The sequence below is a fragment of the Sorghum bicolor genome, chromosome 8 (assembly GCF_000003195.3).
Source record: "Sorghum bicolor cultivar BTx623 chromosome 8, Sorghum_bicolor_NCBIv3, whole genome shotgun sequence".
Taxonomy (NCBI): domain Eukaryota; kingdom Viridiplantae; phylum Streptophyta; class Magnoliopsida; order Poales; family Poaceae; genus Sorghum; species Sorghum bicolor.
This window is the reverse complement of record NC_012877.2, coordinates 307751-322469: the sequence shown is the minus strand read 5'-3', so window position 1 is coordinate 322469 and position 14719 is coordinate 307751. Positions and strand designations below refer to the sequence as shown.

General features: G+C 42.3%; 1 protein-coding gene across 1 annotated transcript; it reads right to left on the bottom strand.

Annotated features, from left to right (window-relative positions):
• Nucleotides 1367-6537, bottom strand: LOC8064763 (protein trichome birefringence-like 28). The gene is made up of 4 exons (XM_002441619.2): nt 5879-6537; nt 5342-5713; nt 5076-5231; nt 1367-2038 (listed from the first exon to the last, which is right to left on the bottom strand). Exons 1-4 carry the CDS (start codon nt 6358-6360, stop codon nt 1630-1632), a joined length of 1419 nt encoding a protein of 472 aa, XP_002441664.1. The 5' UTR covers nt 6361-6537; the 3' UTR covers nt 1367-1629.

Genomic DNA, 14719 nt, shown 5'->3' with positions numbered 1-14719 from the left:
AAACCATGACATTCCGTGGATAGCTAAAATGGTTATTAATTTATTCTATCCTTTTTTTTTCTCATAAATTAACCTCATAACCCATGTATTATTGGGCCAAGGATGAATAAATATTTGTAAACTACCTATTATTTTACTAATAGGGGACTATATCATTATCAACCTACCAACAATGTGTGATGTTATCATTGATGCAATCTATAGATATAGTAGGTTGAACGGAGCTAGGTTCAATTATAAATACATGATAAATATATTTTGCCTATATCAATGTTAGCGAAGAAGTCTCAACTTTGAGTAGGTCACACAAGTATATCAATACTTTCTTTTTTTAAATGATGTGAGATACTCTGTCATTTTTAGAGATAGGATTGTGGTCCAATTCCATATGGTTAATCAAAGAATTAACCAAATTATATTATTTTGTACATAGATGTTTTTCCCTTTGATGCAAAGCATTATATGTGATGATAATTATTTTGTTCAAAGGTTGGATCCTAAGTTGTTTAGAAACAATGGTTAGGCCGGTTTTGGAATACTCAAAGAAACAAGGGTGTATTAAAAAAATACTAAAAGAAAAGAAGAGCCGAGGACAGTAACGGGCTACAACCACCAAGTCCTGAGGTTCTACACAGGAAAAAAAGTGTTGGGTCCTGGCCTGAATTGGGCTTTTAACCCACGGATGAACAAGAGTTGCATAAGGCCCAAGAACAAATGAAGACCTTTTAGCATCACAACAGTTTTCATCATTTCAAGGAAAAGAACACTACTCTGATCTCTACAGCTCCTTGTTGGTTGTTGCAACAGAAAATTGAAAAGGAAGGAGATCATTCACTGAAGTTTTCGTCTACGGCATCTCACTGGGACAACATTGATGAAGTCTACAGGCTGAAATGAAATGAGTCTCCAAAAGAAGATACATTCCTGTCATTGAAATGATATTCCTCATGTCTTACATATACTGTACATTATTCAAACACATAATGGGCCCACGTAATAACGAATTGAAAAGAGTGAACCTCTTATCCCCATGTTATTTTCCTAAGCATTAAGAGCATCTCCAAGAGACTTTATATATTCTTCCTAAATGCCAGGAATAGCAATTTTGGTAAAAAACCACCCTCCAACAGCTTCTCTAAATGATCATCCAAATATTGCCATTGTCTATTCCGAATTTTTCGCTAGCCAAATATAGAAGACGAGAATGACTCTCTAGAGTGCGCATGAGATTTAACAAAACTGTTGGAAAGTAAAAAAAATATAGAAAGCGATTTTTATGCAAATAGCTCTCCAAATGATGATTTAGAGAGTGAGATTTAGAAAAGCTCTTGGAGATGCTCTAACAAGCAATTGGGACTTCAAAGAAGGGAAAAAAAATAGGCACATTTATATCATCCAGCAGGAAACAGGTATATATATAGGTAATTCTGCCTGTAAACTTGTAGTATGTGTATATCATATCCAACTAATTTACACTTCAGCTGAACTTTCTTACATTCTATACCATCAGTAATCAGCACATCCATTTTCCTTTTTGCGCTAACCTTTACTCAATCTACCCAAAAAGAAAGAAAAAGAATGAACAATCCTACATTCTCCAACAAAAACCAAAGCCCCCGCTTCTGATTCTCATTGGAGAGGAACAGGCAGGGACTGGGATGGAGGGGGGCTAAAATTAGAACGCCATGATGATTTCGAAAGAATCCTTGTGTAGAGTATTTGGTTCCACACGTCTGGCACGCCAGGAAGGCACCAGTGGATGCAGTCCGCGAACTTCCCTGGGTCTGCCTTCTGCTCTGGCGTCAGCAGCTTCCCTTGCCGGAAGGTGTACAGGCCCGTGTGGGCGTCCTTCCGGTAATCTGACATCTTTGTGATATTGATCACTGACACTGGGACCTTCTCCATGGACCTGGCCACATTGACCACTAGGTCATACAACCGCATGTCATGGTAAAGATCCAGGGGTTGGCTGTAGTTCTGGTATGGAAGCGTCTCCTTCACGCACTTGATCGCATCTGGGTTTCCCCAATTCTGTGGGCTGTTTTCATACAAAGGAAGCAAGTTTTAGCAAGACCAGCAGTAGAGCACATATATATAAATAAATGAGTAAAATATGGTGCTAATTCGCAGTCCAAAAGCAACAGAAAATATTAGTTAGTTTTATGTTGACATCATCTAATCACAATTGCTCTTAATTTTATTCCTTTTCCTTTTGAATTGAGACACGATTACATCAAAATAAAGTCAACCGACACCTGAAGAGAGCAATAGGATTCAGCGCTAATGGAAAAACTAATTTGCAAATATATGGTCCTATAATGTGTGAAAACAAATTCAAAATACAACACGCAGCAAATGGTGCCTGCTTTCTCTTATGCCGTCCAGGACATGCCCATGTGGAAGCATGTGGAGTAAGCTTTCTATGAAACATTAGTTTATATAGAGACCGACACTCACTTTTGCAAAAAAAATGCTGGCTATGAGGTACTCAAGACTAACATGATGCTATATTTTACTCTGCCGATCTGCTCCAGAGACACTCACTATAATAATTAGTTAGTTGTGCCTAACAATGCACAAGACTCTAAATCTGATGATAGCACATAGTGCTTGCCAACTAAATTTATCTGCCATGGATAACAGAGCACATCTACACTATTTAAATAAGCCATTCATCGTGCATTAACAGCATTATGAGTCTAAAATAAGGCTAGTCAGTATGTAACAGAGCACATGGGAGTTTTAAGTATGTAATGAACACAGATAGTAAAAGATTCTGACTAAGAGAGGCTAAACATTCAGCAAAATGGCTTGATTACTGAGTATCAACAAGAAAGGAAACGGTATTGGTATTTAACTCATTGAAGGCCACATAACTAGTACTGCATTCATATTTAATTGGTGTATTTTTTTTCTCGAAAAACACCGGAGAACTGCGTGTCATTTCATTAAGTAGAGAAGAAAGAACTGAATCAACTCTGCTAGGTGCTGCAGAACCAACTCCCCTAGGGCACCTACAAGGCTAACAGCACCACACTTTGGGGGGGAAAAAACAAGCAGCCGATGGCAACGACCTACATAGGAGCTGATGTAAAGCCTTAGCACCAGCCCAGCACCTAAGATTTCCGGCATTGAAGTTGAGGGACAATAATTAAACCATGATTCTACGACTTTAGTTGAGGGATAAAGAACAGACAAATTTCTATATAATAGCCAAGAGTTGATGGTTTCAATTTTCAAATAGACTATTTTCTATATAATATAGCATTCAATGGAAACTTGCAAGAAATCACATGTGCTGGATCGAATTTCTTTCTGTCTGTACAATATGCTATCCTGAGTATCCTTGATGCTAGGCTGCTGGTCCTGTGGGCCGTGGCATAGCACAGTTAGTACAATGAAGAGGACATTTCATATTTTCCTGACCCTGAAACTAATTCACTTCGAGACAAAGCGCTTCCTGATCCTGACACAGATGGTGTCATTTTTCTACAGATTTCAGTTGGGCTCTTTTTTTCTTTTTAATAAAGGCGAGCAACACTAAGAAACCTCATCTGTTTGTGTTGATTATATAAGATTTGTTCTACAGTATTAGGCCAATCATAAATACACAGAGAAGAACTTCCTTCAACTTTGCTATTACCTAGTTTTAGACATTCATTTGTATTGCATAAAAATAGTGTTCTGTTCCTGAGGTGTGCATACCATTTATGGTTTAATATTACTACTATTTACAATGAGCATGAAATAGAATTTTGTGGAAGTGTGGTTCAGATCAAATTATCAACCTAATTTTAATTACTCCAACATCACAAGTTTTTACAATGGCATCAGCAGCCCAATTGTTTTAACTGAATAAGGAGGACCTTCTTTTGTAGAAGTAGAATACGACTTTCAATAGCTATTATGGCATGGCGTTACGAATGGCAAATCAAGATATCATATACTAGAAACTAAATTTTAACAGGTTTATCTATTTTCTAGTAAGCATCCATATATATAGATATTTCTCAACCGTTAAAGAAACCCCCAACATATCATCAGTACTCAAAGAGTCATACAAGTCTCTGTCAGGAATCAGGTCAAATACAGAAGCGACTTCCAGAACAGCAGGCTCCTTTTTCTCTCTAGAGGTTGTTTACATGTCAAATCCTAGTTTTCAGATTGCTTGTATTGCAGTTCACAAAAAAAAAAAAAGAAGGATGCTTGTATTGCAAAAAAGTGGCACTGAAATCTCAGCTAACCCACACCACACCACATGAGAAACATTATTCTTTTTGCTGTTGTACCAAATGGTGCAGTGCCTTTTGCCTGGCTAATTGTGAACCAGACCCACATAGATAGAAGTTTGGTGAGATCATAAAAAAAGTCTCTCCACCATCCCCAAGTTCCAGTTTTGGTGTACTTCAGTCTACAGATGCTTCTTACATGAAAATTTTCATATAGCATGTGAATCACACATCACCTGGAATGCAGCGAGAGGTTTCAAAATTTATTTGATCTTTCATCTTTAATTTTGCAAACACTTAAAAGTCAAAGCTCTAAACTAATTAGTATCATCTATGTACAATGGCACCCAGTCTACAGTAACCTCAATTTTTTATTGCTGAATGCAAATACGACAATTCTGAGAAATATCTACTAGTGAGTACCGAGTGAAGTCCAGAAAATTGGACTAAATTTGGATTTTGTATCCATGTAAGAATGTAAACTATCAGACCCCTAAGTTAAGCCATCATTTTCCTTGTGGGCCATGAACCAGCCTAACAACTGAGTATTATTCATTGACTGATTGACCATATAGTTTGGTTTAGTGGACAATGACACCGTGCCCTGCTGAATAGAAAAGGAGGAAGGTTGCTTCTGTATAAGGCAATTTGAGCCTAACAAACCACTTGAATCAAGCCTATGTATGGTGTCCAGTCCAATTGAACCGACAGTGGTCCAAAAAGTTCAAGGTTGCATTGCAAATCACTCCTAAAGGAACTAATCAATCAAAGTCCTCAACAAACCACCATTGCTTGTACCATATAGAAGGAGAAAAAGGAAATATAAATGCAGCAGCTTTCGGTCACCTGAGGTGAGGAGAAGAAATCGTCATGAAGAAGACGGACGTGCGGGCAGGATCGATGTTATTGTTGATCCAATCGGACCAAGTCTTGAACACCTGGCCATACGCCTCAATCCTGGGAACCTCGTCGTTCTCAGACCAAGACTTTGAATTCGGTCTCCTGCAAAAATCCACCGAGCTCAATCTCAGAACACGATCCTCCCATTGCTTGATTGCAGAAAGCCACAGAGAAAGAAACAAGTCAGAATGTCAGATGTGGTAGGTGGTGACCTGACTTTGATGTCGGCGTTGTTCATCCACCATATGTAGGTGTTGAAGATGAGGTAGTCAGCATCCTTCCAGTTCTTTGCGTGGCTCTCGATCCGCTCTGGACTGATGATCCGTTCCGTGATGCTGTGGAAGTTGGGGTTGTCCGAGTTGGACTCGACGAGGAAGGGCGCCCAGTAGAACTGGAGCGTGGCGCGGTACTCCTTGGCGTAGAAAGTGTTGAAGGAGCCCCGCTTGACGATCTTCTTCCTGCCCTTGGACAGGATGGGCTGCACCAGGCACACCAGCGACTCCCACTGGTTCCGGTTCAGCGAGTCCCCCACGAACACCAGCCGCTTCCCGCGCATCGCCTCCATGAATCTCCGGGCGTCGAACCTGCCGTTCCGAGGGAAGGAGCGCAAACAATACAATCATCGATTTGGGGAGCAATATAATAAAGGCGTAATCTTTAGCGCAATCAGGCAACTAAGCAAGCAAGATGCGAGCTCCGAATGAGTTAGTAGTACTAATTAGTGCAGATCTGAGATCTGGAGGACGTACGTGGGGAGGGAGCAGTCGTTGGGCTGCCATCTCCAGTACTGCCACATATCGTCGGGGCGGCCATTGGCGAGGCAGGTGACCTGCTTGGTGAGGAAAGTGCAGTCCTTCTCCCTGTACGCCGGGACGGTGACGTTGTCGAAGACCCAGCGGCCGCGGGAGAGGTCGCAGGTGGGCGGCGGCAGCGCGAGCGGCGGCAGGCCGGAGACGTTGTAGAGGTCGGCGTCCGGGTAGAGGTAGTCGTCGATGGAGAGCTCGGCGATGGTGCGCGCGTCCTCGCCGTACATGACGAGCGCGAGCAGGAAGAAGGCGGCGGCGAGCGTGGTCACCGGGGAGCGCCGCGCCGAGGCGAGGAGCGAGCGCGCGGAGGCGGCCAGCGGGTCCAGGAGGCGAGCTGGGGTGGGGCGGGACGACGATTTGGGGGCCGAGGTAGTGGTAGTGGTTGTGGTTGTGGGGAGCGCCGGGTCGGAGGTGGAGGTGGCCATGGCGGCCGGAGACTGCTGCTGGTGAAGGGAAAGGCCTGGCACGGGCACCCGAGGAAGGTGAAGCGGCCCGCCCAGCCCGATGTCCCGATCCCGCGACCCGCGGCGACGAACGCGGCTTGGATTTTTGTAGGCTTGCGGAGGTGGGAGCTGAGAGGAGAGGAGAGCAGAGCAGGGCAACTGTCGGCGTCAGTTGGGTGTGAGTGGGTGGGTAGAGGTGTCCAACTCACTGGAGCTAAAATACAGCAAGCATTTTACCCAAGGTCAACGAATTCTCACCGATGCGATGCGGCCCGTTGCATACATAGCCCATAGCCGCCGTGGCTCTCGGTCGCCGGAGCGGCGGTGCCGTCGGATCTCCCTTCTCGCCCCCACCCCCGGCGGCGCAGGGAGAGAGTCGCGCCTACGCCGCTGCCTCCGTGCCTCAGCGTATCCTGTTTCCGTGGCACCGTCACTTGCGTGAGATTTACCGGTTCAAGGGATGAATGACCGAAAAGTGTTCTTTGGCGTACAACCGTTTGGTTGATCCACCTTCTACATGCATGTATATCAAATAAATATAATATAGGCCTTATTTAGTTCATTTTTTTTACAAAATGGATATGATAGCACTTTCGTTTCTATTTGACAAATATTGTCCAATCATGGACTAACTAGATTCAAAAGATTCGTCTCGCAAATTACAAACAATTGTACAATTTTTTTGAACTAAACAAGGCCATAGAGGATGTTTAGTTCCTCTTTTATTTCAAAAAATTTTAGGTTTTGGTCTATTATTGTGCATAATGGAACTAAACATCATGCAGTTTTTTTAAGTAAAAAGTGGCTATTCTCCATTCGGATTTTGGCCTCAAGACGCCAAAAACCCCAAAAGCGCCTCAACAGGCCCTCATAAGATCAATAAATTTAACATTTTGAATGGAACTAAACATAATCATAAAAATTTTGGCATTTTGCATTATATTATTTTAAAATAGTTGGCACTTAAACACACCATAATATTATAATACAGTGGCACAACTTTTGTTATATTCTTGAACCTCACTCAAGTTAGGAGCTGATGGTCCAAAATTTTGATTTTGACCTTTCATCGACACCAAACTGAAAGAAGGATCCATGACTCAAGGCAGGGCACAAATCTAGGCATCCAGTCAATCTATGACCGTGAGATTGCTAGCAGCTTCTATGTCTGTCTGTCTCACACTGTCAATGTGAGGCCTTTGTTTAGTTACATTCAAAATTATTCATCACATCGAATCTTATGGCACATGTATAGAGCACTAAATATAGATATAAAGATAACTAAGTGTACAATTTATCTGTAATTTGCGACACGAATCTTTTAAACTTATTTAGTCCAAAGTTAAATAATAATTACTAAATATAAACGAAAATGTTATAGTCCACAAAAACTTTTCACCTAGCAAACTAAATAAGGCCTGAGCTCAACTGCAGTTCCCAACACATACATGCATGTGTTATGTGTGTATTTCTTTTTCTTTCTTCTCCTTAAATAAAACTAAAAATAAAGAAATTGAAGAACATATCGACATGCATTTAGGCCATGTTTAGATGCACATGCATGTATCTACTTAGTGGGTCTTGGGCCTTGTTTAGTTCACTCCAAAAAGCAAAAAGTTTTCAAGATTCCCCGTCACATCGAATCTTACGGCACATGCATGAAGCATTAAATATAAATGAAAACAAAAACTAATTGCACAGTTTAGCTGGAAATCACGAGACGAATCTTTTGATCCTAGTTAGTCCATAATTGGATAATATTTGTCACAAACAAACGAAAGTGCTACAGTACCGAAATCCGAAATCTTTTCGGAAGTAAACAAGGCCTTGTTTATTTGAACTTATCTGCTGAATCTATCAGTCATTCAGTAATATTTTTCTTACAATAAATTAATTTTTAACTATAACATTTTAGACAAGCGAACCTACTCACGTAAATTGATATGAATAGATGTGTATCTAAACAAGACCTCTGGTTGGAGGTTTGGAGCTGGATTTGTGACATTGTGTCGTTGTCTGGAGCTGCTCGAAGTCAGTTGGTTGCCGCGGCGGTGGTGTGTGCAATGGATTATAGCTAGTAGTATATATTAGTGTCGTTAACAAACAGTGTTTTGCATGCATAAATAACACGCTTCCAACAGCTGAGTAGGTACGATATAGGTGTGTGTAAGGCCTTGTTTAGTTCACACTGAACACCAAAAAGTTTTCAAGATTCCCCGTCACATCGAATCTTGTGGCACATGCATGAAACATTAAATATAGACGAAAACAAAAACTAATTACACAGTTTAGCTGTAAATCACGAGACGAAACTTTTGATCCTAGTTAGTCTATGATTGGATAATATTTGTCACAAACAAACGAAAGTGCTACAGTACCGAAAACTTTTCACTTTTCGAAACTAAACAAGGACATACCTAGCTGGAGAACGCATGTTATTCAGTCACCAATAATTATCAGTCGACCACGTGCTTAGCTAAGGCCTTGTTTAATTCACTCTGAAAACAAAAAAAATTCAAGTTTCTCTTTCACATCAAATCTTACGGCACATACATGGAGCATTAAATATAGACGAAAACAAAAATTAATTACACAGTTTGCCTGTAAATTGCGAGACAAATCTTTTGATCCTAGCCACAAACAAACGAAAGTGCTACAGTAGCGAAATCCAAAATATTTTCACATATAAACAAGGTCTAATTATAGCTTTTTGATAGAAAGAAAGGGAGCATAGAGCATCTCCAAGAGCTTTGCAAACAAACTTTGCATTGTCCTATTTGCAAACAAGAGTAGAAAATACCCCTCCAATGGTTTTGCAAATAAGGTTTGCAATTTAGTTAACTTTGCAAATAGAGGTTGAGGCTTTGCATATATGCAAACCTTCCCACCACTTTGCATCTACAATTTCGGCCTTCCACGTCGGACTCCGTCCCCCCCCCCCGCGCGATTTCTCTACGCCCGTCCGCCCTCCCTGCCGCGCGCGCGCCCGCCGTCCCTCCAGCTGCGGTGCGAGCCCGCCCTCCAGCTTCCTCACGAAGGATCCCTCTGCCGCGAAAGTGTCGCGCGCCGTGCAACGAGGCTGTTCTTTGGTAACCTGGATGCCATCTGTGTCGTCCCTGTGTCTTCACAACGATGCACCGAACTGGCAGCGACGCGACCACGGAGACTCGCGCGCGTCCACGAACGAAGACGTACATAGCCACGACGCGGCAACGGAGGTGGACCTTTCCTCGCGGGGACCTTCCCTCGGAGAAGGACGGAGGTGGACGGAGCCGAACTGACGCGAACGACGAACGCGACCTGGGCTGGGCGACGACTGGCGCGAAGACCTGGGCTGGGCGGCAACCGGCGGCGACCTGGTCTGGGCGGCAACTGGCACACACGACGTACGTCAAAATGGCGCGAAGGAAAAAAACGCGCGAGCACGATCGGTGAAAAAAAATTCGGGGGTAGAGTCCACACTTTAGGTTTGCCAAGTCTAAATGCAAAGTCCCTTGGAGTTGGACTATTTTTAGACTTTGCAAACAACACCAAATGCAAAATTCATTTGCAAAGTCCCTTGAAGATGCTCTAAGTAGATGCAACAGCTGGTGTGGTGTCACAGATAAATAATGGAAACTATGGCCTTGTTTAGTTCCTTCCCGAAATTTTTTCGCGACACTGTAGCACTTTCGTTCATTTGTGGTAATTATTGTCCAATCATGGACTAACTAGGCTCAAAAGATTCGTCTCGTAAATTTTGACTAAACTGTGTAATTAGTTTTTATTTTCGTTTATATTTAAAACTTCATGTATACGTCTAAAGATTCGATATGACAGAAAATTGAAAAGTTTTTGAATTTTGGGTGGAAGTAAACAAGGCCTATGACAAGAAGCTGAAAGCTTTAATTCTGATGCGATCATCACGCATGTATGTATCACAATTTCATTCTCTCTCATTTTCTCCGCATCGATCACGGTCTTGTTTAGTTCCAAAATTTTTAGCAAAATGAGCACGGTAGCAATTTCGTTTGTATTTGACAAATATTGTTCAATCATGGACTAACTAGGCTCAAAAGATTCGTCTCGTCAATTCCGACTAATCTGTGCAATTAGTTTTTATTTTTATCTATATTTAATACTTTATGCATACGTCTAAAGATTCGATGTGACGGGGAATCTGAAAAATTTTGCAAAATTTTTGGAAACTAAACAAGGCCCGCATATACATATGCATTGTGTTAAGGTAGTAAAATTTGCGAATACAACACAATGACTCTCCTAGCGCTCACACGGGTGAGATTGGAGCACTCTATTTGTACTAGAAGGAAAAATTTGTACCAGGTATTATTTTTTTATAAGTTCTATATATACACTCTAGGTGTAGAATATTATTCTACACCGTAAGTCAAAACTGAGTAGAAAAAATACTGAGCAGTACTGGAGAGTGTTCAGTATCAACTTGTCCAACACTCAGGACTACGAAATACTGAACAATACTGAAACACGAATACTGAGCGATACTGAATTTTGCTCAGTATAACATTATAGTGTAGAATAGTATTCTACACCTAAAATGTAGAATAGCACTTATATATATATATATATATATACTTGCTACTGTTTTTCTTAATATACAAATGTTATATATGAGACACGTACTATTTGAGTGTTCTTAACTAAAAAGAAAACTAGTGAGGCGGCTTTCTTCTTCTTCGTAGTACATGACGAGCGTGGTCACCGGGAGCGCCGCGCCGACGCGAGGAGGGTGCGCGCGGAGGCGGCGAGTGGGGCGAGGAGGCCCGCGGCGGCGGGGCGGGGCGACGACTTGGGGGCTGAGGTAGTGGTGGTTGGGAGCGCGGGGTCGGAGGTGGAGGTGGAGGTGGAGGTGGAGGTGGACGGCGGTGTCTTGGCCATGGCGGACGGAAATTGCAGCTGCTTTGCTGGTGGGAAAGGGGAACGGGGTGGGGTGGGGTGGCAGCTGGCACGGGCACCCAAGGAAGGAAGGTGAAGCCTGCCCAGCCCGATGCCCGGATCCCGCGGCGACGAACGCGGCTCGGATTTTTGTAGGCTTGCGGAGGTGGGAGCTGAGCATGGCAACTGTTGGCGTCAGTTGGTGAGTGGGTGGGTCGCCATAGTCAAACTCACTGCTGTGCTTCTCCTTGTTCGCTTGAACGTTTAGGCCTTTCTAAAATATTGGGTTTTCGAACACCGTATTATTTTCGTTTTTATTTAGTAATTATTATCTAATCATAAATTAATTAGTTTTAGAAGATTCATCTCGTGATTTACATGTAAATTTTGCAATTATTTTTTATTTTTGTTTATATTTAATACTCCATGCATGTGCCGCAAGATTCGATGTAAGGAGAATCTAAAGTTTTTTGGAAAACTTTTTGGGAACTGAACAAGGCCTTAGTTTATCCCAAAATTCAAACAAATTTCAAAATTTTCCGTCACATCAAATCTCATAACACGTGTATAGAGCACTAAATATAGACGAAAACAAAAACTAATTATACAATTTATCTGTAATTTACGACATAAATCTTTTAAGCCTAGTTAGTCCATAATTGGATAATAATTATTAAATATAAAAGAAAATGCTAGAGTGTCGAAATTTAAAAACTTTTCACATTATAAAACAACTAAAGAGATCGTGTACATTATTTTGGCCTTTAGCTACGCGTTTCGATCCCTGGCATCTAAACTTTATAGCAACTAAAGTTTAGCTGGTAGATGCAAACGTGACCTAATATATATATATATATATATATATATATATATATATATATATATATATATATATTCTGGTCATGAAAATGATACAATACTAGCTCTATTCTTGGAGTTATTAAGTTTTTGTTAGATATATTTTTTCACTCACCAAGATATACGATACATCCCAATATAGATCTTCCCTGCTAGCTAAATACTATATATGAACATATAGTATAACCTATCTAAAGACCAAGAGTGGTGTCGACGACGACGTTGCCCTAGGCGACGTCGTCGTCAGGGGCCCATTCCCGCCGCTGGCCGTCACGTGGTGGCGTGCAAGCAGGTCCACGGGCACCACCACGTGCTGCTGCCGAGCAGCCACCTCCTCAGCTGCGCGGCTCACGGTCAGAGTGCCTGCTGGGTCGCGACTGCGATGACCTTCAGCGCCTCCTGGGTCGCCGCTCGCACGGCCTCCACACCGATCTCCTCCTCCTATCTCTGTCGCTGGCCTTGGTCGACGATGGGTCCACCCGCCGCCGCAGGCAAACCCTGCCCCACCAGGGCCTGGGCATCGACGTCGTCGTTGTCATCCTCGTCGAGGATCGCCAGCTTCTCCTGGAAGCGGGCGACCCTCGCGTCCGTCGTCTTCTTGCCCTCCGCGGTATGTCTCATGGTGTAGTACCTGGCCCGGATCTGCCTGCGGGCTGCGGCTCTAGTTGAGGAATCCCTTTTCGATGAAGGACCTGTTATCAATAAATAAAAGCTGATGTCAAAAAAAAGATGATGTTTGTAACAAAGGCCACCTATTTAAGTTGAGTTAACACATAGTTAATCATCAATATGGTACTAAACCATTTTCATTATAGCATTAATTATGGGCCCTTGAATTAATCATCAAATATAAATATGGGCTAATGGTCCATTATATTCAACAATCCCCACCTATTTCTAGGGCACATAAGAAAAACTCTCGAGTTTCCATGTCGTTTCATATACCAGTCGTTTCAGTGGAGACTGTTAAGTTGAACTTCTACCTAGAGTACAGACTACACTTAGCCACAACTTGAACAATGGACTATGCCTTGAATTGCAAGTTTTGTGTGATATAAGTTTCATCTATACTCATAACTGATACCGGGTTGCATGAACATCCCCTCTGGTTGAAGCATATAAGTCATACTTCTGGCCCATTCATGAGTATCTAGAGATCACCCAAAATCTCATAGACTGTGACTAGCAGTCAAACTCATATAGGTGTATTCCTTAAAGATGTTCTGTAGGACAACATCTATCGCTTCACAAGCCGCTTTGGAATACATTAAGGTATATAACCAGCCTTCCTTACAGACTTAGGAAAGAAGTGCAATTGAGATGAGTTAAGTAAAGGGTCTTTCCTCACAATCTACTTCTGGCTTGTTTCACCATTCTACTTCACGGGATCTCCGATCACATAGAACAGGTTGCCACCATGGTAGACCTCACGTGGGTCTCAAACCCATCTCACTCGATGCACTATCTATCACATTACGTGATAGTCCCTTTGTAAATTGATCTGCCAGATTCTTGGACGTATGAACATAGTCCAATGCTATAACTCCGGAGTTTCTCAACTTTCTGACAGTCTTCAAACGCCGTTTGACATGCCTAGTAGACTTCATGTTGTCCTTAGAACTGTTGACTTTAGTGATCACTGTTTGATTGTCACAGTTCATGGAAATAGCCGGCACAGGTTTTTCAACCACCGGTAGATCCATCAGGAGTTCACGAAGCCACTCGGCCTCAGCACCGGCGGTGTCTAATGCTGTGAGTTCTGCTTCCATGGTTGACTTCGTTAAGATAGTCTGCTTGCAAGACTTCCATGAAAGAGCGCCACCTCCAAGCAGAAACACATATCCACTTGTGGCCTTTAACACATCAGCATCAGATATCCAGTTTGCATCACAATAACCCTCTAATACCTTCGGGTATCCGGTATAGTGAATGCCATAGCTCACAGTACCTTTCAAATAGCGCACCACTCTCTCAAGAGCTTGCCAATGAATATCTCCCGGATTTGACACAAACCGGCTAAGTTTGCTCACTGCAAACGAGATATCAGGCCTCGTGGCACTAGCAAGGTACATCAATGAGCCTATAATTTGGGAGAATCTTAGTTGATCCCTTGCTATTCTTCGATTTTTCCTCAATAGCACACTAGGATCATAAGGCGTAGGAGCAGATTGACAGTCACTGTACCCAAAGCGACTTAAAATCTTTTCCACATAGTGGGACTGCACAAGTGTTATCCCACCATTGCCTTCTCTTGAAAGCTTAATGTTTAGAATAACATCAGCTTCTCCCAAATCTTTCATCTCAAAGTTATTAGACAAAAAGTCTTTAACTTCCTTGATCACAACAAGGCTTGTCCCAAAGATCAGTATGTCATCCACGTACAGACAAAGGATCACACCTTCACCCCCACCAAACCGATAGTACACACATCTGTCAGCTTCATTAACAGCAAAGCCGGCAGAAGTTAAGGTTCTGTCAAACTTCTCATGCCATTGTTTTGGAGCTTGTTTTAGGCCATAAAGGGATTTTAATAACTTACACACCTTGCCCTTTTCACCACTTGTTACAAATCCATCAGGCTGATCCATAT

What these genes read in the sequence shown, in the direction of transcription:
- LOC8064763 (XM_002441619.2), bottom strand. Translation starts at nt 6,360, where the DNA reads ATGGCCACCTCCACCTCCGACCCGGCGCTCCCCACAACCACAACCACT. An exon ending in AACGACTGCTCCCTCCCCAC is followed by an intron (nt 5,714 to 5,878) that starts GTACGTCCTCCA and finishes TCGGAACGGCAG; the next exon opens with GTTCGACGCCCGGAGATTCA. An exon ending in AACGCCGACATCAAAGTCAG is followed by an intron (nt 5,232 to 5,341) that starts GTCACCACCTAC and finishes GGATTTTTGCAG; the next exon opens with GAGACCGAATTCAAAGTCTT.